Source organism: Lithobates pipiens, unplaced genomic scaffold (genome assembly GCF_037356315.1).
Source record: "Lithobates pipiens isolate NorthernLeopardFrog02 unplaced genomic scaffold, aLitPip1_a1.2 Scaffold_8, whole genome shotgun sequence".
NCBI lineage: Eukaryota > Metazoa > Chordata > Amphibia > Anura > Ranidae > Lithobates > Lithobates pipiens.
The window spans coordinates 482812640-482829912 of NW_027507903.1; the positions used below are offsets into that span (position 1 = coordinate 482812640).

General features: G+C 44.6%; 1 protein-coding gene across 1 annotated transcript in view; it reads left to right on the plus strand.

The window, feature by feature from the left end:
* DCP1B (decapping mRNA 1B) overlaps nucleotides 1-17273 on the plus strand; it is a 58956-nt gene that overhangs the window by 31227 nt on the left and 10456 nt on the right. Inside the window, exons 5-6 of the mRNA XM_077468882.1 lie at nucleotides 117-249; nucleotides 2659-2790. Of these exons, the coding sequence (XP_077325008.1) occupies nucleotides 117-249; nucleotides 2659-2790 (265 nt within the window). The remainder of the gene's footprint in view (nucleotides 1-116; nucleotides 250-2658; nucleotides 2791-17273) is intronic.

Sequence of the window (17273 nt, forward strand, 5' to 3'; positions counted from 1 at the left end):
TCATTCTCATGGGGGGGGGGGGGGGGGATCGGGATCTGGGGGTTTTGCTTATCCTGAACTTCAAAGGATTGTCTCAGAAGAATCATGATAAATGATGTGTATTGTTTGTTCTTCAGTTTAACCCAACAGGAGCAGATGAAGGCACAACAAGCAGCCAACAGCGGGGCATCTCCCATGATTCTTTGCCCAGATGGAAAGGAAGTTGACATCTTGCAGATGTTAAACAAGGCAAAAGATGAGTATGCAAAGGTGAGTGATGGTAAAAATCTTTCTTGGGGGGGCCCTGTAATCTATTTTTCATGAAAGTATTTCTTACTCCTCTTCCCCACACTTCTGTTTGTTTGCAACGAGCAATGCACATTTGCTACAAAACCATAACCTATAGTCCCTAGTCTCTCTTCCTACATACAATGAGACTGGATGTAGGCACCCCCTACCAGGAAGTCAGGTCACAGCAGAAAAAGTAAAAGGATTTTGGAGGAGGCTGCGAGCAATAGAAGGTATTTTTGAGTCAAGAATACATACTTGAATAGACCCCACCTCTTCTTCTTTTTTTTTTTTTTTTTTTTTTTACTACCAAAGTTTAGTCTCACTTTAAGCTGGAAGCTTCTTTCAAGTAAATTTATGCTTCGCCAATGCAGTACAAAGCAACAGGTTAATTTCATTCAGACCCTGCAGATACATATGCTTAACTTCCTTTCGCTCCCCATCACTCTGTTCAGCCTCCGGGAATGAAGGAAACTCCTGTGTGAACCATCGGAATCAGAAACACAAGACGCCTAATCAACGCTGTTACATGCTCCTCACTATTCAGAAGTACCAGGTATTTCCATCAAAAAACAAAATTGAACAGATTGGCAGGGGAATGAATGGAAAGGTAATTATAGGCTGAGGTCTATGGGGGATTATAACAAACCCATTGCTTTATACTGAATGGGCTAAGCACTGATTTGCTTTAAATCACTCCCGACATGGCATTAGGCTGCTGCGCAGTAAAGCGTCCAAGAGATTTATTCTGAAGACCCTGGGCCAAGGTGGTTATGAACTTCCTTTTACCTGGCTCATTGTTTTTAGCATTGTTTGAATTTGCCTCTAGCGAGAACATCTGTCCATGGATAGCCCTTTTTTTTTCTTTTTTTTTTTTTTTTATCCAGTTTGTGAGCTTTCGATCATAATGAGTATGTGCTGGAAGTTACAGCTGAAGTTTAATCTGCTTATATTTTGCCTTCCCTGGTTGCTCTTTTCCCCTTCTTCCTCATCAACATGCTATAATGTTTTTTTTCTATTGAAACCTTTATGTTTTCATTACATACATTATTTTAGATGCGGTGGCGAGCAGTAGGCTGGCTCTAGGGAGGAAATATGCCTTTATCTAGGTGCCCTGATTGGTGGATGTCAGTCTGGAGGATTGGGCGTTTTGTAAGCAGGCTACCTTTGCATGCAGATTTCCCTAGGTAGTGCCCCCATTTGATATTGTACCTCTATGATTGAGATAACTGAAATCAAATAAATGAAAAGAAGTGTTCCAGGGTCATTCTGGTTGGGGAGAGAGGAGCTTGGAGGATGCTATGAGAACCTCAGTGTGCATCAAATGCAAAGTAAACTTTCTCAGTACAACAGAACAATCAGTTTTAGGCGGTTGTATACCCGCAAAAAAATAAATAAAAAATCTGTAAGGAAAAGACATAATGAGCTAGTATGCACTGCATACTAGCTCATTATGAAATGCTTGCCTTAGAACGAAGCGCCGGAGTCCCCTTCCGGTCACCGCTGAGGATTTGCAGCTCTGGCCACTCACAGCTCACATGACGTCATTCCTCTTTCCGGCAAGGAGCTCTGATTTTCTGGCCCCATCCACCGGACATTCAGAGTGCATGTGCCACTGACCTCGGTGGCTGCATGCAGGGTGAATATCTCCTAAATCGTACAGGTTTAGGCGATATTAAAGCGGGAGTCCGCCGGGACTCCGCGTTTTTTTTTTTTTTTCTTTAAAAGCCAGCAGCTACAAATACTGCAGCTGCTGACTTTTAAAATAGTGACACTTACCTGTCCAGCGCGCCCGCGATGTCAGCACCCGAAGCCGATTTCTCAATCGTCTCTCGGGTGCTGCCGCCGCCATCTTGGGTATGGGAATCAGGAAGTGGAGCCTTTTCGGCTTCATTTCCCGGTTCCCTACTGTGCATGCGCGAGTCGTGCTGCGCAATAAGGACGGTCCCCGCTGCCTCTGGGATCTGTGTGTTTCCCAGCAGGCAGCGGGGGACTTACGGAAAGGGGCGTAATCTACGCCCCTTTCCGCAGAGAGCTATCCCGGAAGTGGGTGCAGATACCTGTACTGTACAGGTACCTGCACCCCCCTCCCCCCTGAAAGGTGCCAATTGTGGCGCCGGAGGGGGGGATGGTTCCGATGAGCGGAAGGTCCACTTTAGGGTGGAAATCCGCTTTAATTTTACCTACAGATAAGGCTTATTGTAGGCTTACCTGTAGGTAAAAATGTGACAGCGGGGTATACAACTGCTTTAATGAAAATGCAAGGGCATGTTTGACAACATCACAAATGAACAGTTCTCACAAAATAAATTTGTTCTCAGTATTGGCGTTGCCTTTAGCACATGCTCGCTTCTGATTGACTATTTGCTTTCCATCTGTTCCCTATTGCAGTGCAAACCGTGTCCTGAGCCTAAGGCAATAACTAGTTCCTCGGCCATCCACAATAACCCCAACTTAATCAAACCTATTGCGGTGAAACCCTCTGACTCGTCACAGCACGTGAACAGCGCGCAACAAAGCCAGGTGATGTACGAATATGAACTTCCATTTCTAGAACCTCTCGTCATGCCGTATGAGCTAATTAAATTTCTAATATGTGCTGAATTCATGAATCAATGGAGTTGTAAAGGCAGAAGGTTTTTTTATCTTCATGCATTCTATGCATGAAGATAAAAGGCCTTTTGTGTGTTGCAGCCACCTCAGCACCCCCTAATACTTACCTGAGGTCCCTCTCTATCCAGCGATGTCCATGGGTCCCTGCTGTAAATCAGGAGAGAGAGGGGGTGGGGCAGAGTGGCAGCTCTGTGTCTAAATGAATACACAGAGCTGCAGCTCAGCTCAGGTGCCCCCATAGCAAGCTGCTCCCTCGACAGGAGGGAGGGGCCTAGAGCAGCGAAGTGGGACCAGAGGAGAGGAGGATCTGGGCTGCCCTGTGCAAAACCACTGCACAGAGCAGGTAAGTATATTGAGTTTGTAAAGTCTGTTATTTTTTTTTTTTTTTTAAACAAGAATCACTTGAACTTCTATTAGGGTCTGTAAGGATTAGTGAATCTTTGAATATGCTTTTTGCAGTTCTTTATCTCTCATGTGCAGCAGAAGTGTTTGCTCTACCATGCTGACCTGTAAGGTGCCCACATGCCAGCTAAAGAAAGTTCCTTAATCGTGCACAAGAGAGGTGATGGTTTGATTGGAAACAGAGAGCAGGGTTTTTCTGAGGCATGTGCCAGCACCCACCATATCTTCCTCTTCATTAAAGGAACCACCCCTTCTGAAGTACCAATTAGATTTTCTCTTGCTGCCCTCCTTGATAACTGATAAGAACTGGGGCTGAAGTTCCTTAAAGCCGAAGTTTAAACTGCTTCTAGTTTGCTTTTTCTAGTTCCTCATTTCCCCTCTCATCAACATGCAAATTCATTTTTAAAATAAGTCCTTTCCATTTTTATTATATATCTTGCTTTAGATTTGGTGATCTCATGACTGGATCTCTGTGCTTCTCTAATGACTCATTTCCACTGAGCAGATCAGTTTGGGTTGGTTCGTTACAGTACGCTATTTTGAGTGTTTCCATTATGAAAGCGGCCCTTACAACCAAACCATACTGCACCATTCATGGTCCTTCTTTAGATGTGGGGCCATAGAAAATGGTACGGTACGGTTAGGGTGGAGTTACTGGCATCACACAATACATTCCACTGATTGGCGGACAGAAAAAACGTCAATGCTCACGTCAAAGGCATTTTTTTCTAAACCCTGTATGGCCCCTGGTGGTCCGACTTGCAGTGGAAATACTCACCTGAATAGGCTGGACCATTCTAACCCTTCCAAACTTTACCGACCCAAACCGTTCCGCTCAGTGGAAATGAGGCATGTGTAATGCAGGCATCATGACATGTAACGGTGCTGTACATAGTTTCCTGAAAACATAACCATGTCCTTCCTCAGTACTCCTTTCAAGACCCCTCAGCCCTGATGCCAGCAGTAGGCTGGCTCTTGGGAATAGATACGCAAATATTAAAATACCTTGATGACGGGATGTCTGTCTGGAGTAGAGGGCATTTCTAGGCAGGTTGTGTTTGCATACAGACTACTCTAGGTAACACCCACATGTAATGCTGAGTGTCTCGACTGAAGAAAATGCAATCCAATAAATGAAACTTCAAGGGGATATAAACAACTTCTCATTCATATCCCTTGTTGCATGCAAAACCATCCGACATAAATGGAACAACTCTGTGTGCAGTGAAATCGGAGCAAGCAATTTCAGTAGAGGAGAGATGCCTGTACAACTGTGCAAGACTGATGGGAAAGATGGCATTTGGCTTTAAAAATTCTTATAAGCTAGTGGGAAAATCATTTTGTTGTAACATTTAGGATGTGTGATAAGTCATACTTAAAGTGTTTAAGTCACTTTTATTTTATCCTGTCTGTTGAAGGCCACGATCATGGGTCTTCGCTGAAGAAGCTTGGAGAGAAGTGCCCAAACACTGGCTAGTCAGCAATTATGCTAAACACTGATTTATTTATTTTTTATAGACAAAACTTTGTGATTTAGGGCTTTACATAACTGTATCTAGGAGGAGGCACAATTGTGTGTGGGGGTTTTTTATTTTTTTTAACATGGACTTTTATAATCTCAGGGTTGCAGTGTACTGGTTTCAAAGTTAAATCTGTTAGAAATAATGTACTGTAGTCACTAATGTAATGTACTTTTCTTTCCATGTAATTTTGTGCAGTATGTTGCTCCCCTCTCTTCTCCTTGCCTAATGCACTCCGGTAGGGATTTAATGAGACCGAAACTGATGTGCATGGCAGCCAATCAGCTTCTAGTTTTAATTTCCAAAGAAAAACAGTTTGAATATAGAAGCTGATTGGTTAATATGTACTCCTGGATACTCTCTTCCAGGTTTTTTTTTTTTTTTTTGAGACCTTACAAATTTTATTGATTGACTGAGTAGGATTCAGAATCTCTGTAGCATAGCAGAGTCTAACCTGCAGAAGTGCGTGTGCACGTATGGAGGAGAAGAAGAGTATAGTGAAAGGGTTAGGGAGAATCAGAAAAGCGAGAGAGAGTGGAGAAGACCAGATAGAGAGTAGTGGGGGAGAAAGGATAGAAGAGGACAAACCCACTCTAGGAGCTCCACACCACCCGGGGACGCCAAGCACAAGTGACCTCCTTGAGGTCAGGGTTCATCAGGGTATCAGGTTGTAGGTGTCTCCAACATAACCCACGGCTCCCATACTCGATTGTATATATCGAGAGTATTATTTAGGGAGGCTGTCAGGTACTCCATCCTTTTAACATCTCTGATCCTGGAGTGCAGTTCAAACAGTGAGGGGGTTCCCTGTTTTTCCATTTCAGGGCCACCAAACACTGTGCTGCTGTTAGCACCTGGGCTAAGAGCTTTTTTAAAAATTTAGAAAAAAAGGTGGGTGGGAGACCCAGGAGAATGGCTCTTGGGTGCCCTTCATCCGAAAACCTAAGATGGAATGGAGTAGAGTTTACCATCTCATCTGCCAATAGGGGATTATTAGAGGGCAGGTCCAGTAGGTATGATATAGCATATATCTTTACAACAGTGCCAACAGCAGGGATTGGCCGAGGGGTTTATGGAGTGGAGCAGGTCAGGGGTTTGGCACCAGTGGAATAAAATCTTGTATTGATTTTCTTTATAGAGCATACAGATGGAGCTCTTAGAAGCCTATGACCATATGAACTGCCACGTCTTCAGGGGTATATCCTCACCCAGGGCCTGATCCCACTTGCGCATATAGGCATGTTGAGGTCCGGTTGGCGACAGATCCATGGTCAGGAGCTGGTAGGTGTGCAAAATCATACCTTTTAGGGGATGAGGCCTCTAGACATATTTTTTTCAAATTCGGTTAAGGGTTCCAATTGGGGGTTCGTTCCCAAAGATTGTGCATAACGGCGTATTTGTAGATAACGTAAAAAAAAAAAGCCTGTCTGGGTAAGTCAAAGGCATCTTGCAGATCTTGAAAGAATGCAAGGTTCCGATTTTGGTATCTACCAATTGACCGTAGCGAAATAAGACCCTATCCACCCAAAAGTGAGACATCTGTGAGGTCAAGCTGTGCGGGACATTGGGTGTAAATAAGAATTGGCTAACCAGGGAGCAAGTGGTGGTAAGCGGTTATGTCGATTTTGCACGCCGCCATAGTGTTCGTAGGAGCGCCATTGGTCCTAATAGCTGTAACCCACTGGGCGGTACATGCGAGATCCACAACATGGAATTCGGGTGGATGGGGGGCCAGCCAAAGCTTCTCAATTTGTGTGCATCAGTTATAAGCGTGGCGGGTGCACCAAGAGGTTACAGGGCGATGGACACTGGCACGCCCTAAGACAAAAAGTCCACTCCCTATATAAACCTTCCAACTACTGGGAGTACCTTAGAAGATGTGCTGTGCTGAGCTCCACTGGAGCAATCCTTGCTGGGGCTAGCCATGCAGCCGGATCCATTAAAAGTGTCTTTTAGGCCAAATTGAATGGTACCCGGGCCTTGTGTCTGAAGAAACAAGGTTTTTGCCTGTAAACGCTTCTCTTTTTAGAGAACTGGACCCCGGGATCCAGTAGTTTTGGTATTGAGGCCATAAAGTTTTACTGGCCGAGGTGCTATTACAGGTCCAGGATTGTTGGTTCCCCAGGGGGTCCCCAGCTCCTGAAGGTTTGTTAATGGAACCCACCGTGAAGGGTGGGTTCCATTAACACATTGCCCTACTCGGCGGCTTCCAAGCTCTCTCCTCGCCACCCCCCTCCCCCCAGAGTGATCCTATAGGATCAGAGGCCCACGCTCGCGCGGGAAAGCTCTTTTATAAAAGGGAGAAGGGGGGGCGAACGCGATGGAGGGGAGCGGCGCTTGGGGTGGCATTGGCATCCTCCAATGTCCAGCGTGGGAATGTGTGTTTTTAAAGCACCATTTTTACTGCTGCAAGCTGACAGAGGGACACGAGCAAGAGGGGTGTGAAAGAGGTTTGGTGACGCAGGCATTCCCTTTTGACACATTTACTTTTGCATCACAAGCTGAGCATTAATAGCAGCGGCAGGGCTGGACTATTGCTCAAGCAGTGGATGCGTTCCTTCTGGGTAATACCTCTGCTTTGTGCATCAGGCTATGGTCGGAAAGGGGGGTAAAAACACCTCAAAAAAGGGCTCTAGAAAGACTTCTACAGCCACTAGGAAGCCTAAAACCTTTTCTAAAAAAAAAAAAAAAAAAAAAGATGGTTTCCTCCCCTGAGAGTGATGTGGCTGGTCAGAGTGAGCCATCAGGGACGTCAGGTGTTGCAGCCCCTGTATATTACTGAAGAGGTTTTTTCCTCAACCATTTTAGGCTTGGAACAAAAAAAAATAATCGATGCCTTAATCTCAGTAGGACTAAGCGTAATAGGTCCCTATCCATTACCCAGGACCCTCAAACTGAGGAACAGGGGGGACGAGAGATGACTCTTTTCTCTCAGGGGACCAGGAAGAGGTTGATGACTCCTCTTATTAAAAATCTAATACGGAAGGATTGGGTTCACAAAGGTTTTTGGTACAATCTGTCACTGATTTGGTCCATTCCACATTTTTGCTGCCAGTAGTGGAGTCAGTCAATGAGCCAACCTCTTGTTTGGGTTTGCTAAAGCCTCCCTATCCATTTATTACTGAAAAAGCTTATTTATTCTGAGTGGGTTTTCAACACTTTAACCTATGGAAGAAGAGTTTTAATAAGAAATGGGGGATTCCAGCATTTGACGCTGCTATATCCTCTTTGAACAAAAACTTGACTTGTCCTGTAGACAATACTCAAATGCTGTAGGATCCAACAGCTAAGAAGTTGGAATTCCTGTTTTAAAAACAATATTTCTCTGGCAGGTTCAGTGGTTCATCCTGCGCTGGCTGCGATCAGGATATGTCAGTCCTTAAAAGACCAGTTTAAAGAGGTGCTCTAGATTATTCCTGATCAGCAGGCCCAAGATTTGGCCGGGATATCAGAGGCGTTTTACAGTAGACGTTACGAAAGATTCTATTCTCCAAGCCTCACGGCTCATGCTTGGGCTGGTACATGTGCATAGAGTTCTGTGGTTGAAAAATTGGTCAGCCGAAGCACCATGAAAAAAGTTCTTGGCTAGTTTTCCATTTCATGGTGAATGGTTGTTTGAAGACGATCTGGATAAATACATCCAAAGAAGTCTTAATGGAAAAAGTTCCCTTTTACCAGTAAAGAAGAAGTTTAAGCATTTTTCTTTTAAACAAGCTTGTTCTCCAGTGCCAGGAGCATCTGCCTCCAGGCAGTCATGACGGCCTCCATCGTCAAATTCAAGAGGTAAGCCTCAGGGTCAACCCCAGGGTCAAGAGGCCCTTGGGGAGGAAACCCACTAAACAAAATACTAAAATCCCTTTATGATGGGGAGCCCCCTGCTCGCTTGAGTGGGGGGGGGGGGACTTTTGCAGTTCTCAACGGTCTGGCACGAACTGTGGCGAGACAAATGGGTGGCTTCCTCAATATCTCTAGGTTACAGACTAGAGTTCCAAGAGTTCCCATCTCCTCGTTTTCTCAGATCAAGCGTTCCCAGAGACCCAGAAACAAAGAAGGCTCTCTTTATGGCTTTGGATCATCTCTTGTCTCAAAAAATATCGGTGGTCCCCATGGAAGAGCGGGGGTTGGGGTTTTATTCAAACCAAAACCAAACGGGGATGTCGGACCCATTTTTAGATCTCAAAGATCTAAACTGGTTTTTGAGTATCCGCTCTTTTTGCATGGAGTCAATCCGATCAGTGGTCTCCATTCTAAAAGGTGTAGAACTGCTAGCGTCAATTGATATCAAGGATGATCTATTTGTACCTATTTTCCCCGCTCATCAGAAATATCTACGCTTCCAGATAGAAAATCTTCATTTTCAGTTTGTGGCTCTACCTTTCGGTCTAGCTACTGCACCTCCAGTCTTTTACAAAGGTTCTGGCTCCACCTTTAGCCAGATTAAGGGCTCGGGGTATAACGATTCTAACTTATTTAGACAATCTACTCTTGATAGATCAGTCATTAGCCTGCTTAAACCAGAGTTTGGTCACCACAGTCGGCTACCTAGAATACCTAGGTTGGATTCTCAACCTGGAGAAATCCTCCTTAAAACTATCAAGGAGATTGCAGTACTTAGGCCTGATCATAGATACAGCTCGGAAGAGGGTGTTCTTGCCCCAGACAAAGATCAGTTCCATAAGAGAACGATTTAGGTGGCCAAAGCAAAGAAGAATCCTTCTATCCAACTTTGGGAAAGATGGTAGCTTCATTCCAAGCCGTTCCTTATGCGCAGTTTCATTCAAGACTGCTGCAAAACGGTATACTGTCAACTTGGAACAAGAAGGTCCAAGCTCTAGACTTGCCAATGTGTTTATCCTCCAAATTGCCTCAAAGCCTCAGTTGGTTGATATCCAAAGAATCTTCAGAAAGGAAAGTCTTTCCTGCTAGTTACCTGGATGGTGGTGACAACAGATGGCAGCCTTCTGGACTGGGGAGCAGTCCTGGAAGAAGCCTCTGTACAAGGAAAATGGTCCAAAACAGAAATGACCTTGCCCATCAATATTCTAGAGATTCGGGCAGTATGCCTGGCCCTGAAGGCCCGGACACTCAGACTACGGAATTGTCCTGTCAGAATCCAATCCGACAATGCCACAGCAGTGGCTTATATCAGTCACCAAGGGGTCATGAGAAGTCGTGCGGCTCACAGAGAGGTAAATCATATCCTATCCTGGGCAGAAGACAACATTCCTTTTCTATCGGCAGTCTTCATTCCGGGTATAGAAAATTGGCAGGCGGACTACTTGAGTCACAAACAGTTGTTCCTGTACATCTTTCTGTCAATATGTTAAAGATGGGGAATTCCAGACGTGGATCTGTTTGTGTCCAGGTTCAACAAAAAAGATCGACAACCTTGTGTCAAAGACAAAGGATCCGCTGGCATGCGGAACAGATGCCTTGGTTTTTCCATGGGATCAGTTTTCACTGATCTATGCGTTCCTTCCTGTTCTGCTGCTTCTGCGCCTCCTTCGCAGGATCAAGCAGGAAGGGAAGGAGGTGATTCTTGTGGCTTAGACGTGGGCAGGGGGATCTTGGTATGCAGAGATCGTGAAGATGGTGGTAGGGGACCCATGGATCCTACCACTGCGACCAGACCTTCTCTCACAAGGTCCGGTATTCCATCCTACCTTACAAACGCTAAATTTAAGGGTTTGGCTATTGAGACCCACATACTGAAAGACCGTGGACTGTCCGGTTCAGTAGTTTCTACTTTGATTAATGCTAGGAAGCCAACCTCCAGAGTCATATATTATAGAGTCTGGAAGGCAAATGTCTCCTGGTGTGAATCCAGGGGTTGGCACCCCAGGAAATATGTCATAGGTAGGATCCTTGAATTTCTACAGATGGGATTAGAACTGAAGCTTGCCTTGAGTACTCTCAAATGCCAGTTGTCTGCCTTATCAGTGTTTTTTCAACTACAGCTTGCTTCGCACTCTGGTTTGTAGCTTTATTCAGGGGGTAACGTGGATTAATCCTCTGGTTAGGTCACCCCTGAATCCTTGGGACTTCAATTAAGTCCTGTCGGCATTACAGAAACAGCCTTTTTTGAGCCGATGCAAGACATTCCCTTGGTCCTTTTGACAAGGAAATTCGTTTTTTTGGTTGCCATATCTTCTGCGAGAAGAGTATCAGAGTTGGCTGTTCTTTCTTGTAAAAAGCCATATTTGGTTATTCATAAGGATAAGGTTGTATTGCGTCCTCATCCTAATTTCCTACCGAAGGTAGTGTCGGGTTTTCATTTAAACCAGGATATTGTTCCGCCTTATTTTTTTTACAGAACCTCGTTCTGCGGAAGAAAGGTCACTCTTGATGTGGTGAGAGCAGTCAAGGCCTATTTGAAGGTGACCAATCAGATTCATGAAACAGATGTTTTCTTTGTGTTGCCAGAAGGTCCTAGGAGAGGACAGGCAGCGTTGAAATCTATTATTTCTAAATGGATTTGTCAAGTGATTGTTCAAGCTTATGGTTTAAAGAGGAAAATTCCACCTTTTTCATATTAAAGTGGTTGTAAACCCTTACAAACCACTTTGACCTACATGTAAGCCTAGATTAAGGCTTACCTGTAGGTCCAAGAAATATCTCCCAAACCTACACGGTTTAGGAGATATTTGCCAAAATACAGGCATCACTGAGCGCGCCGCTGTCAGCGGCGATATGCCGTGAGTGGCGGGTCCTGTGCGCGGGAGTGACGTCATCGCGGCTTCGTCGAATGACAGCTGCGGAGCAGCGAGACCCACCGAGAAGATGGATGCTCCAGACTACAGGGGACAGCAGTGACTTCGTTGGCTCCTTTGTCAGGTAAGTGACACATAATGGACTTTAATGCGATGCATAGTTAGTCCATTATGCTTTACCTTTGCAGGGAATCAAAGAGGAAGTAAACCCATCAGGGTTTACGTCCTCTTTAAAGCGCACTCCACCAGGGCTGTTGGTGCTTCCTGGGCAGTGCGTCACCAAGCCTCCATGGCTCAAATCTGCAAGGCTGCAACTTGGTCTTCAGTCCATACATTTACCGGGTTCTATCAAATAGATGTAAAAGGTCATGAGGATATCGCCTTTGGGCGCAGTGTACTGCAGGCTGCAGTATAAGTCCTCTAGTCTTAGTGCCCTACTTTTGTTGTGTCTCCCTCCCTTCAGTTGGCATTGCTATGGGACATCCCACATAGTAACTACTATGGCTCTGTGTCCCCCGATGTACAATAAGAAAATAGGATTTTTTAAAACCGCTTACCTGTAAAATCCTTTTCTTTGTAGTACATCACGGGACACAGAGGTCCCTCCCTTTGTCTTCTTCTTTGGTATACACGTGTATTGCTTTGCTACAAAACTGAGGTACTCCCAGCAGTGGGAGGGGTTATATAGGGAGTGGACTGTTTGTCTTGGGGTGTGCCAGTGTCCATCACCTAAAGGTGGCCTATAACCCACATAGTAACTACTATGGCACTGTGTACTTTATTGATTTTACAGGTGAACTTTTTTAAAAATCCTATTATCAGATCGTCCTGAAGGTTCCTAAAGTGCAAAGCTGGGATGGGGGCTGGCAGTGTCTCAAAGAGATATAGAAGTTTAGGTAGCATTGTCATCTTTATGGTCGCAAGGTGGCCAAAAAGAGACAGCTTTAGAGATTTCCACTTGGCCAGGCTCGAATGGAGGTGTATAGATGGGGGAAGTTGGCCTTATAGAGAGTGCCATAGGTGAATGTGAGGTGGACCCCGAGGTATTTTAAGGAAGAAGTCTTCCATGCATAATTGATTGTGAAAGGGCAGACAGTGTCTGGGGTATATTGAGGGTGAGGGCTTGAGTCATTAATTTTTGTATCCTGAGAGGGCACTGTATCGATCTAGCTCTACGTGTAGATTCGGGAAGGAAACATGGGGTTGCGTAAGGATAAGCAGAACATCATCCGCAAATAAGGATATCGTAAAGACCCTAATACCTACAGGGATGCTGTGGATGTTTGGGTTCTTTCTGATATGGGCTGCTGGGGGTTCAATACATAGGGCATAGAGGAGAGGGGAAAGTGGGCAGCCTTGTCGGGTCCCGCTAGTAATCGGGAAAGTGGAGGAGGAGGCAAACTGGGTTTGAACTGGGGGCTGAGGGGGATGAGTATAGGTTAGCAATGGCTCGAAGAAAAGGGCCCTTAATACCGTCATGGTGGAGTGTTTCAGACAGGAAAGGCCAGCTCAGCCTATCAAAGGCTTTTTCCGCATCCAAACTGAGAAGCAGTGCCTCTGACCTATTCCTGTTTGCAACTTCAATGACTGATTGTTATCCCCTGCCTGGCGAAGGGGAATAAATCCTACTTGATCCTTGTGGACCAGTGATGGCATGAAGTTGTTTAACCTATTTGCCAGTAGCTTTGTGAAAATTTTCAGGTCTGTATTAAGTAGTGTGATCGGCATGTAGTTGGAGCATAGTGTATGGGTTTTTTCCCGTTTTGGGGATCAACATAAGGAAGGAGGACTGCGTGTCTCTCGGGATAGGTGTATTGGTCAAAGAGTTGAACAGAGGTGTCATGTGAGGGAGAAGTGGTAGAAAAGTTTTGTAGTAGAGGTATGGTAGGCCATCAGGCCCGGGGGCCTTGTTTGGTAGAGATTTAAAAATCATGGGTGAAAAAAGTAGTGTTGCAACATTTATTCAATGAGGCAATATAAAAATGACAATGTACAATTTCTTAGTACATTTTGAAAATGAGAGCAGTACTGGGTCTAAAATTGGTTATTTAAAAAGCAGTTGAATGGATGGCAGTCAGTTTAATGCCCTGTAGACACAGTCGGACATTCCGACAACAAAATCCGTTGGATTTTTTTCAGACGGATTTTGGCCCAAACTTGTCTTGCATACACACGGTCGCACAAAGTTGTTGGAAAATCCGCTCGTTCAGAACGCGGTGACGTAGAACAAATACAACGTGACTATAAATGGGCCAATAGCATTTGTCGCACAATTTATTCTGAATATGCAAGGCACTTTGTCCGTTGGAATTGTCTACACACAATCGTCATTTAAAAGATCGGATTTTGTTGTCGGAAAATTTTAGATCCTGCTCTCAAACTTTGTGTGTCGGAAATTTCGATGGAAAAAGTCAGACGGAGCCCACACACGATCGGATTTTCCGACAGCAAGATTCGATCGTACGTTTTCCGTCTGAAAGTCTGACCATGTGTACAGGGCGTAACCATTAGCTGCTAGAGGAAGAAGGGGAGGGGAAGCTCAGCTATCAAAATATAAGTATGGTTTGGTTCAGGAGTAGGGTAGAATGTAATTTAGAGTTTCATTGGATAACAGTCCGGTTTGGTATTATTGGGTATGTTGGAAACCTTGTATTATAAATTGAGCTACAGGTAAAGTTTTTAAATGAAAGATTCCCAGACATAGAAAAATGTTTTTGCGCACACGACTTGTGTGAAGACACCTCCACCCATTCCATGCAGAAAACTTATGATAGTTTAGTGGGGTGTTCCGGATAGATCAGTTTATGTAAGATGGTTTGGAGTGCTACAAGGAATATGTCAATGGAGAAGTTGTTTACATCCCCTTGAAATTTTGATATCTGGGGTATTCGTTAATCCTTTCTCTGCCAGAACCATTTTTGCACACGTATAAAAAAAAAACTCCTCTGCTCTTGTCTTGTGTTCCATCGGACCAGCCCGGATGAGTCGGTCAAAAAACCGGAAGCGATTGGCGGGTCCAATTTAAAGCACCCCCCTACATCCTACCAATCACTAACCATCACATGATTGCAATGACAGTGCTTCCTATAACACCTCTTTGTCTGGTGCCACGCCCACCCCCCCCCCCCCGCACGCACTTAAAGGGACATTTTTTTGAGGAGTAGCTTTGGGGAGGGGCAGAGCCCCTGTGCCCCCTATGGATGGGCCGCCACTGGCCTGAAGGTTGCATAACCACACACACTAAAGTTCATTTTTGGGTACACAAACAAAATAAATGACCCAATTGTTTGGAAAAACCTACAAAATTAGGTTGCGCTAGTTGAATAGTTGCATAGTAGGCGAGGTTGAAAAAAAGACTCAAGTCCATCAAGTCCAACCCATGTGTGTGATTATATGCCAGGATTACATTTTATATCCCTGTATGTTGCTGTCGTTCAGGTGGTTATCTAATAGTTTCTTGAAACTACCAATGCCCCCTGCTGAGACCATCGCCTGTGGAAGGGAATTCCACATCCTTGCTGCTCTTACAGTAAAGAACCCTCTACGTAGTTTAAGGTTAAACCTCTTTTCTTCTAATTTTAATGAGTGGCCACGAGTCCTGTTAAACTCCCTTTTGCAAAAAAGTTTTATCCCTATTGTGGGGTCACCAGTATGGTATTTTTATATTGAAATCGTATCCCCTCTCAAGCGAGAGAATAAGTTCAGTGCTCGCAACCTTTCCTCATAACTAATATCCTCCATACCCTTTATTAGCTTTGTTGCCCTTCTTTGTACTCACTCCATTTCCAGTACATCCTTCCTGAGGACTGGTGCCCTGAACTGGACAGCATACTCCAGGTGTGGCCGGACCAGAGTCTTGTAGAGTGGGAGAATTATTGCTTTATCTCAGGAGGTGATCCCCTTTTTAATGCATGCCAATATTCTGTTTGCTTTGTTAGCAGCAGGTTGGCATTGCATTCCATTGCTCATCTACTAGGACTCCCAGGTGCTTTTCCATCCTGGATTCTCTCAGAGGTTCTCCCCCCAGCGTATAGATTGCATTAATATTTTTGCCACCCAAATGCATTCATTTACATTATTCTACATTGAATCGATAACATGTCAAACCTTAAAATTGCGTTCCCCCATGAAATGGCTATAAATGTCAGTATTTTTCATAGGTGACAGTTTAATCGCCCCTATAGGGCATCAGATTAGAGTTACCCAGGAGCTCTGATGCTAGAATCATTGCTTTCATGACACGTACATTTATGTTCGGGGGGGGGGCTCAAACATTTTTGGGGATGGGATTTTAAGTGCTTGGGTGTCATTTTTTTATATATTTTTTACAATTTTTATTTTATTTTTTTTCTTTCATGTTTTTCTCATCACATATGATGTTTTTTTGGTGACAGGTTCTTTTTTAAGTGCTGATGTCTCAGCGGTCCTCCAATTAATCTAATGCTGTGCAGATCACGCTGCATTAGATTCTTCCCCAGCCATAAAGGCTCGGGAAAGTGACACAGGGACCCAGAAGTGATGTCATAAAGTTGCTTTCAGGTCAGTAAGCGGAAGGATAGCCCAGAAGAAGGATGTTCACTGGACTGTCTCCCATCTACCCAGCACCATCCGCTATGCCGGTCCCAGCCACGCGGAGCCCAGGAAGCAGGAGAGTGGTGGCCGTGGGCGTTACCGGGTAATGGTGAAAGCAATTGGGCAACTGCAGAGTTTCCTGATAGCTTCCATCTGACCACCATCAGTCAGCGTGTGTGTGTGTGTGTGTGTGTGTGTGTGTGTGTGTGTGTAAAACCGCTACTGATATATAGGTTTTTATGTTCAACTATTAACAGAATATGTAGTCATGGACTTAGTGTGGACATAGAGAAACTGAGTACCATGAGCACAACTTTATTATGTACCATTAAAAATTACTCTGCACATAGGGGTTTACAACATTGCTAAGATTCCCATTACAGTTCACATGTGGATTCTATGGGTTTCAGGAATCCTCCTCTAGGAGAACACGTGACAGAATCCGTACACTGGAACCCACTCCTAATCTTTAATAGAGTAATATCAGCCAGTGGGGTAGACTGGAATTCATATTATGTAAGTTGCCCAGAGTTGGCTCTCTGGTGGAAAATACAGGTACATTTAGTAGACAGCCAATGGTCTTGTACACATATAAGTTTTAAAATAAAAGGTCCAACTTCACAATGGGGAACCATCCAGACCCAATGTGAGTGAGTCAACATAAAGACAGCATGGTAGGCACATACACTATATTGCCAAAAGTATTGGGACACCTACCTTTACACACATATGAACTTTAATGGCATCCCACCCTTTGCAGCTAAAACAGCTTCAACTCTTCTGGGAAGGCTATCCACAAGGTTTAGGAGTGGTTGTATGAAAAGGTTTAACCATTCTTCTAGAGCCGCATTTGTGAGGTCAGGCAGTCTCTGCTCTAATTCATCCCAAAGGTGTTCTATCAGGTTGAAGTGCAGGCCAGTCAAGTTCTTCCACCCAAACTCGCTCATCTATGTCTTTATGGACCTTGCTTTGTGCACTGGTGAGCAGTCATGTTGGAATAGGAAGGGGCCATCCCTAAACTGTTCCCACAAAATATGGAACATGAAATTGTCCAAAATGTCTTGGTATGCTGACACCTTAAGAGATCCCTTCTCTGGAGCTAAGGGGCCAAGCCCAACCCCTGAAAAACAACCCCACACCATAACCCCCCCCCCCCCCCCCCAATCCACCAAATGATTTGGATTCGTAC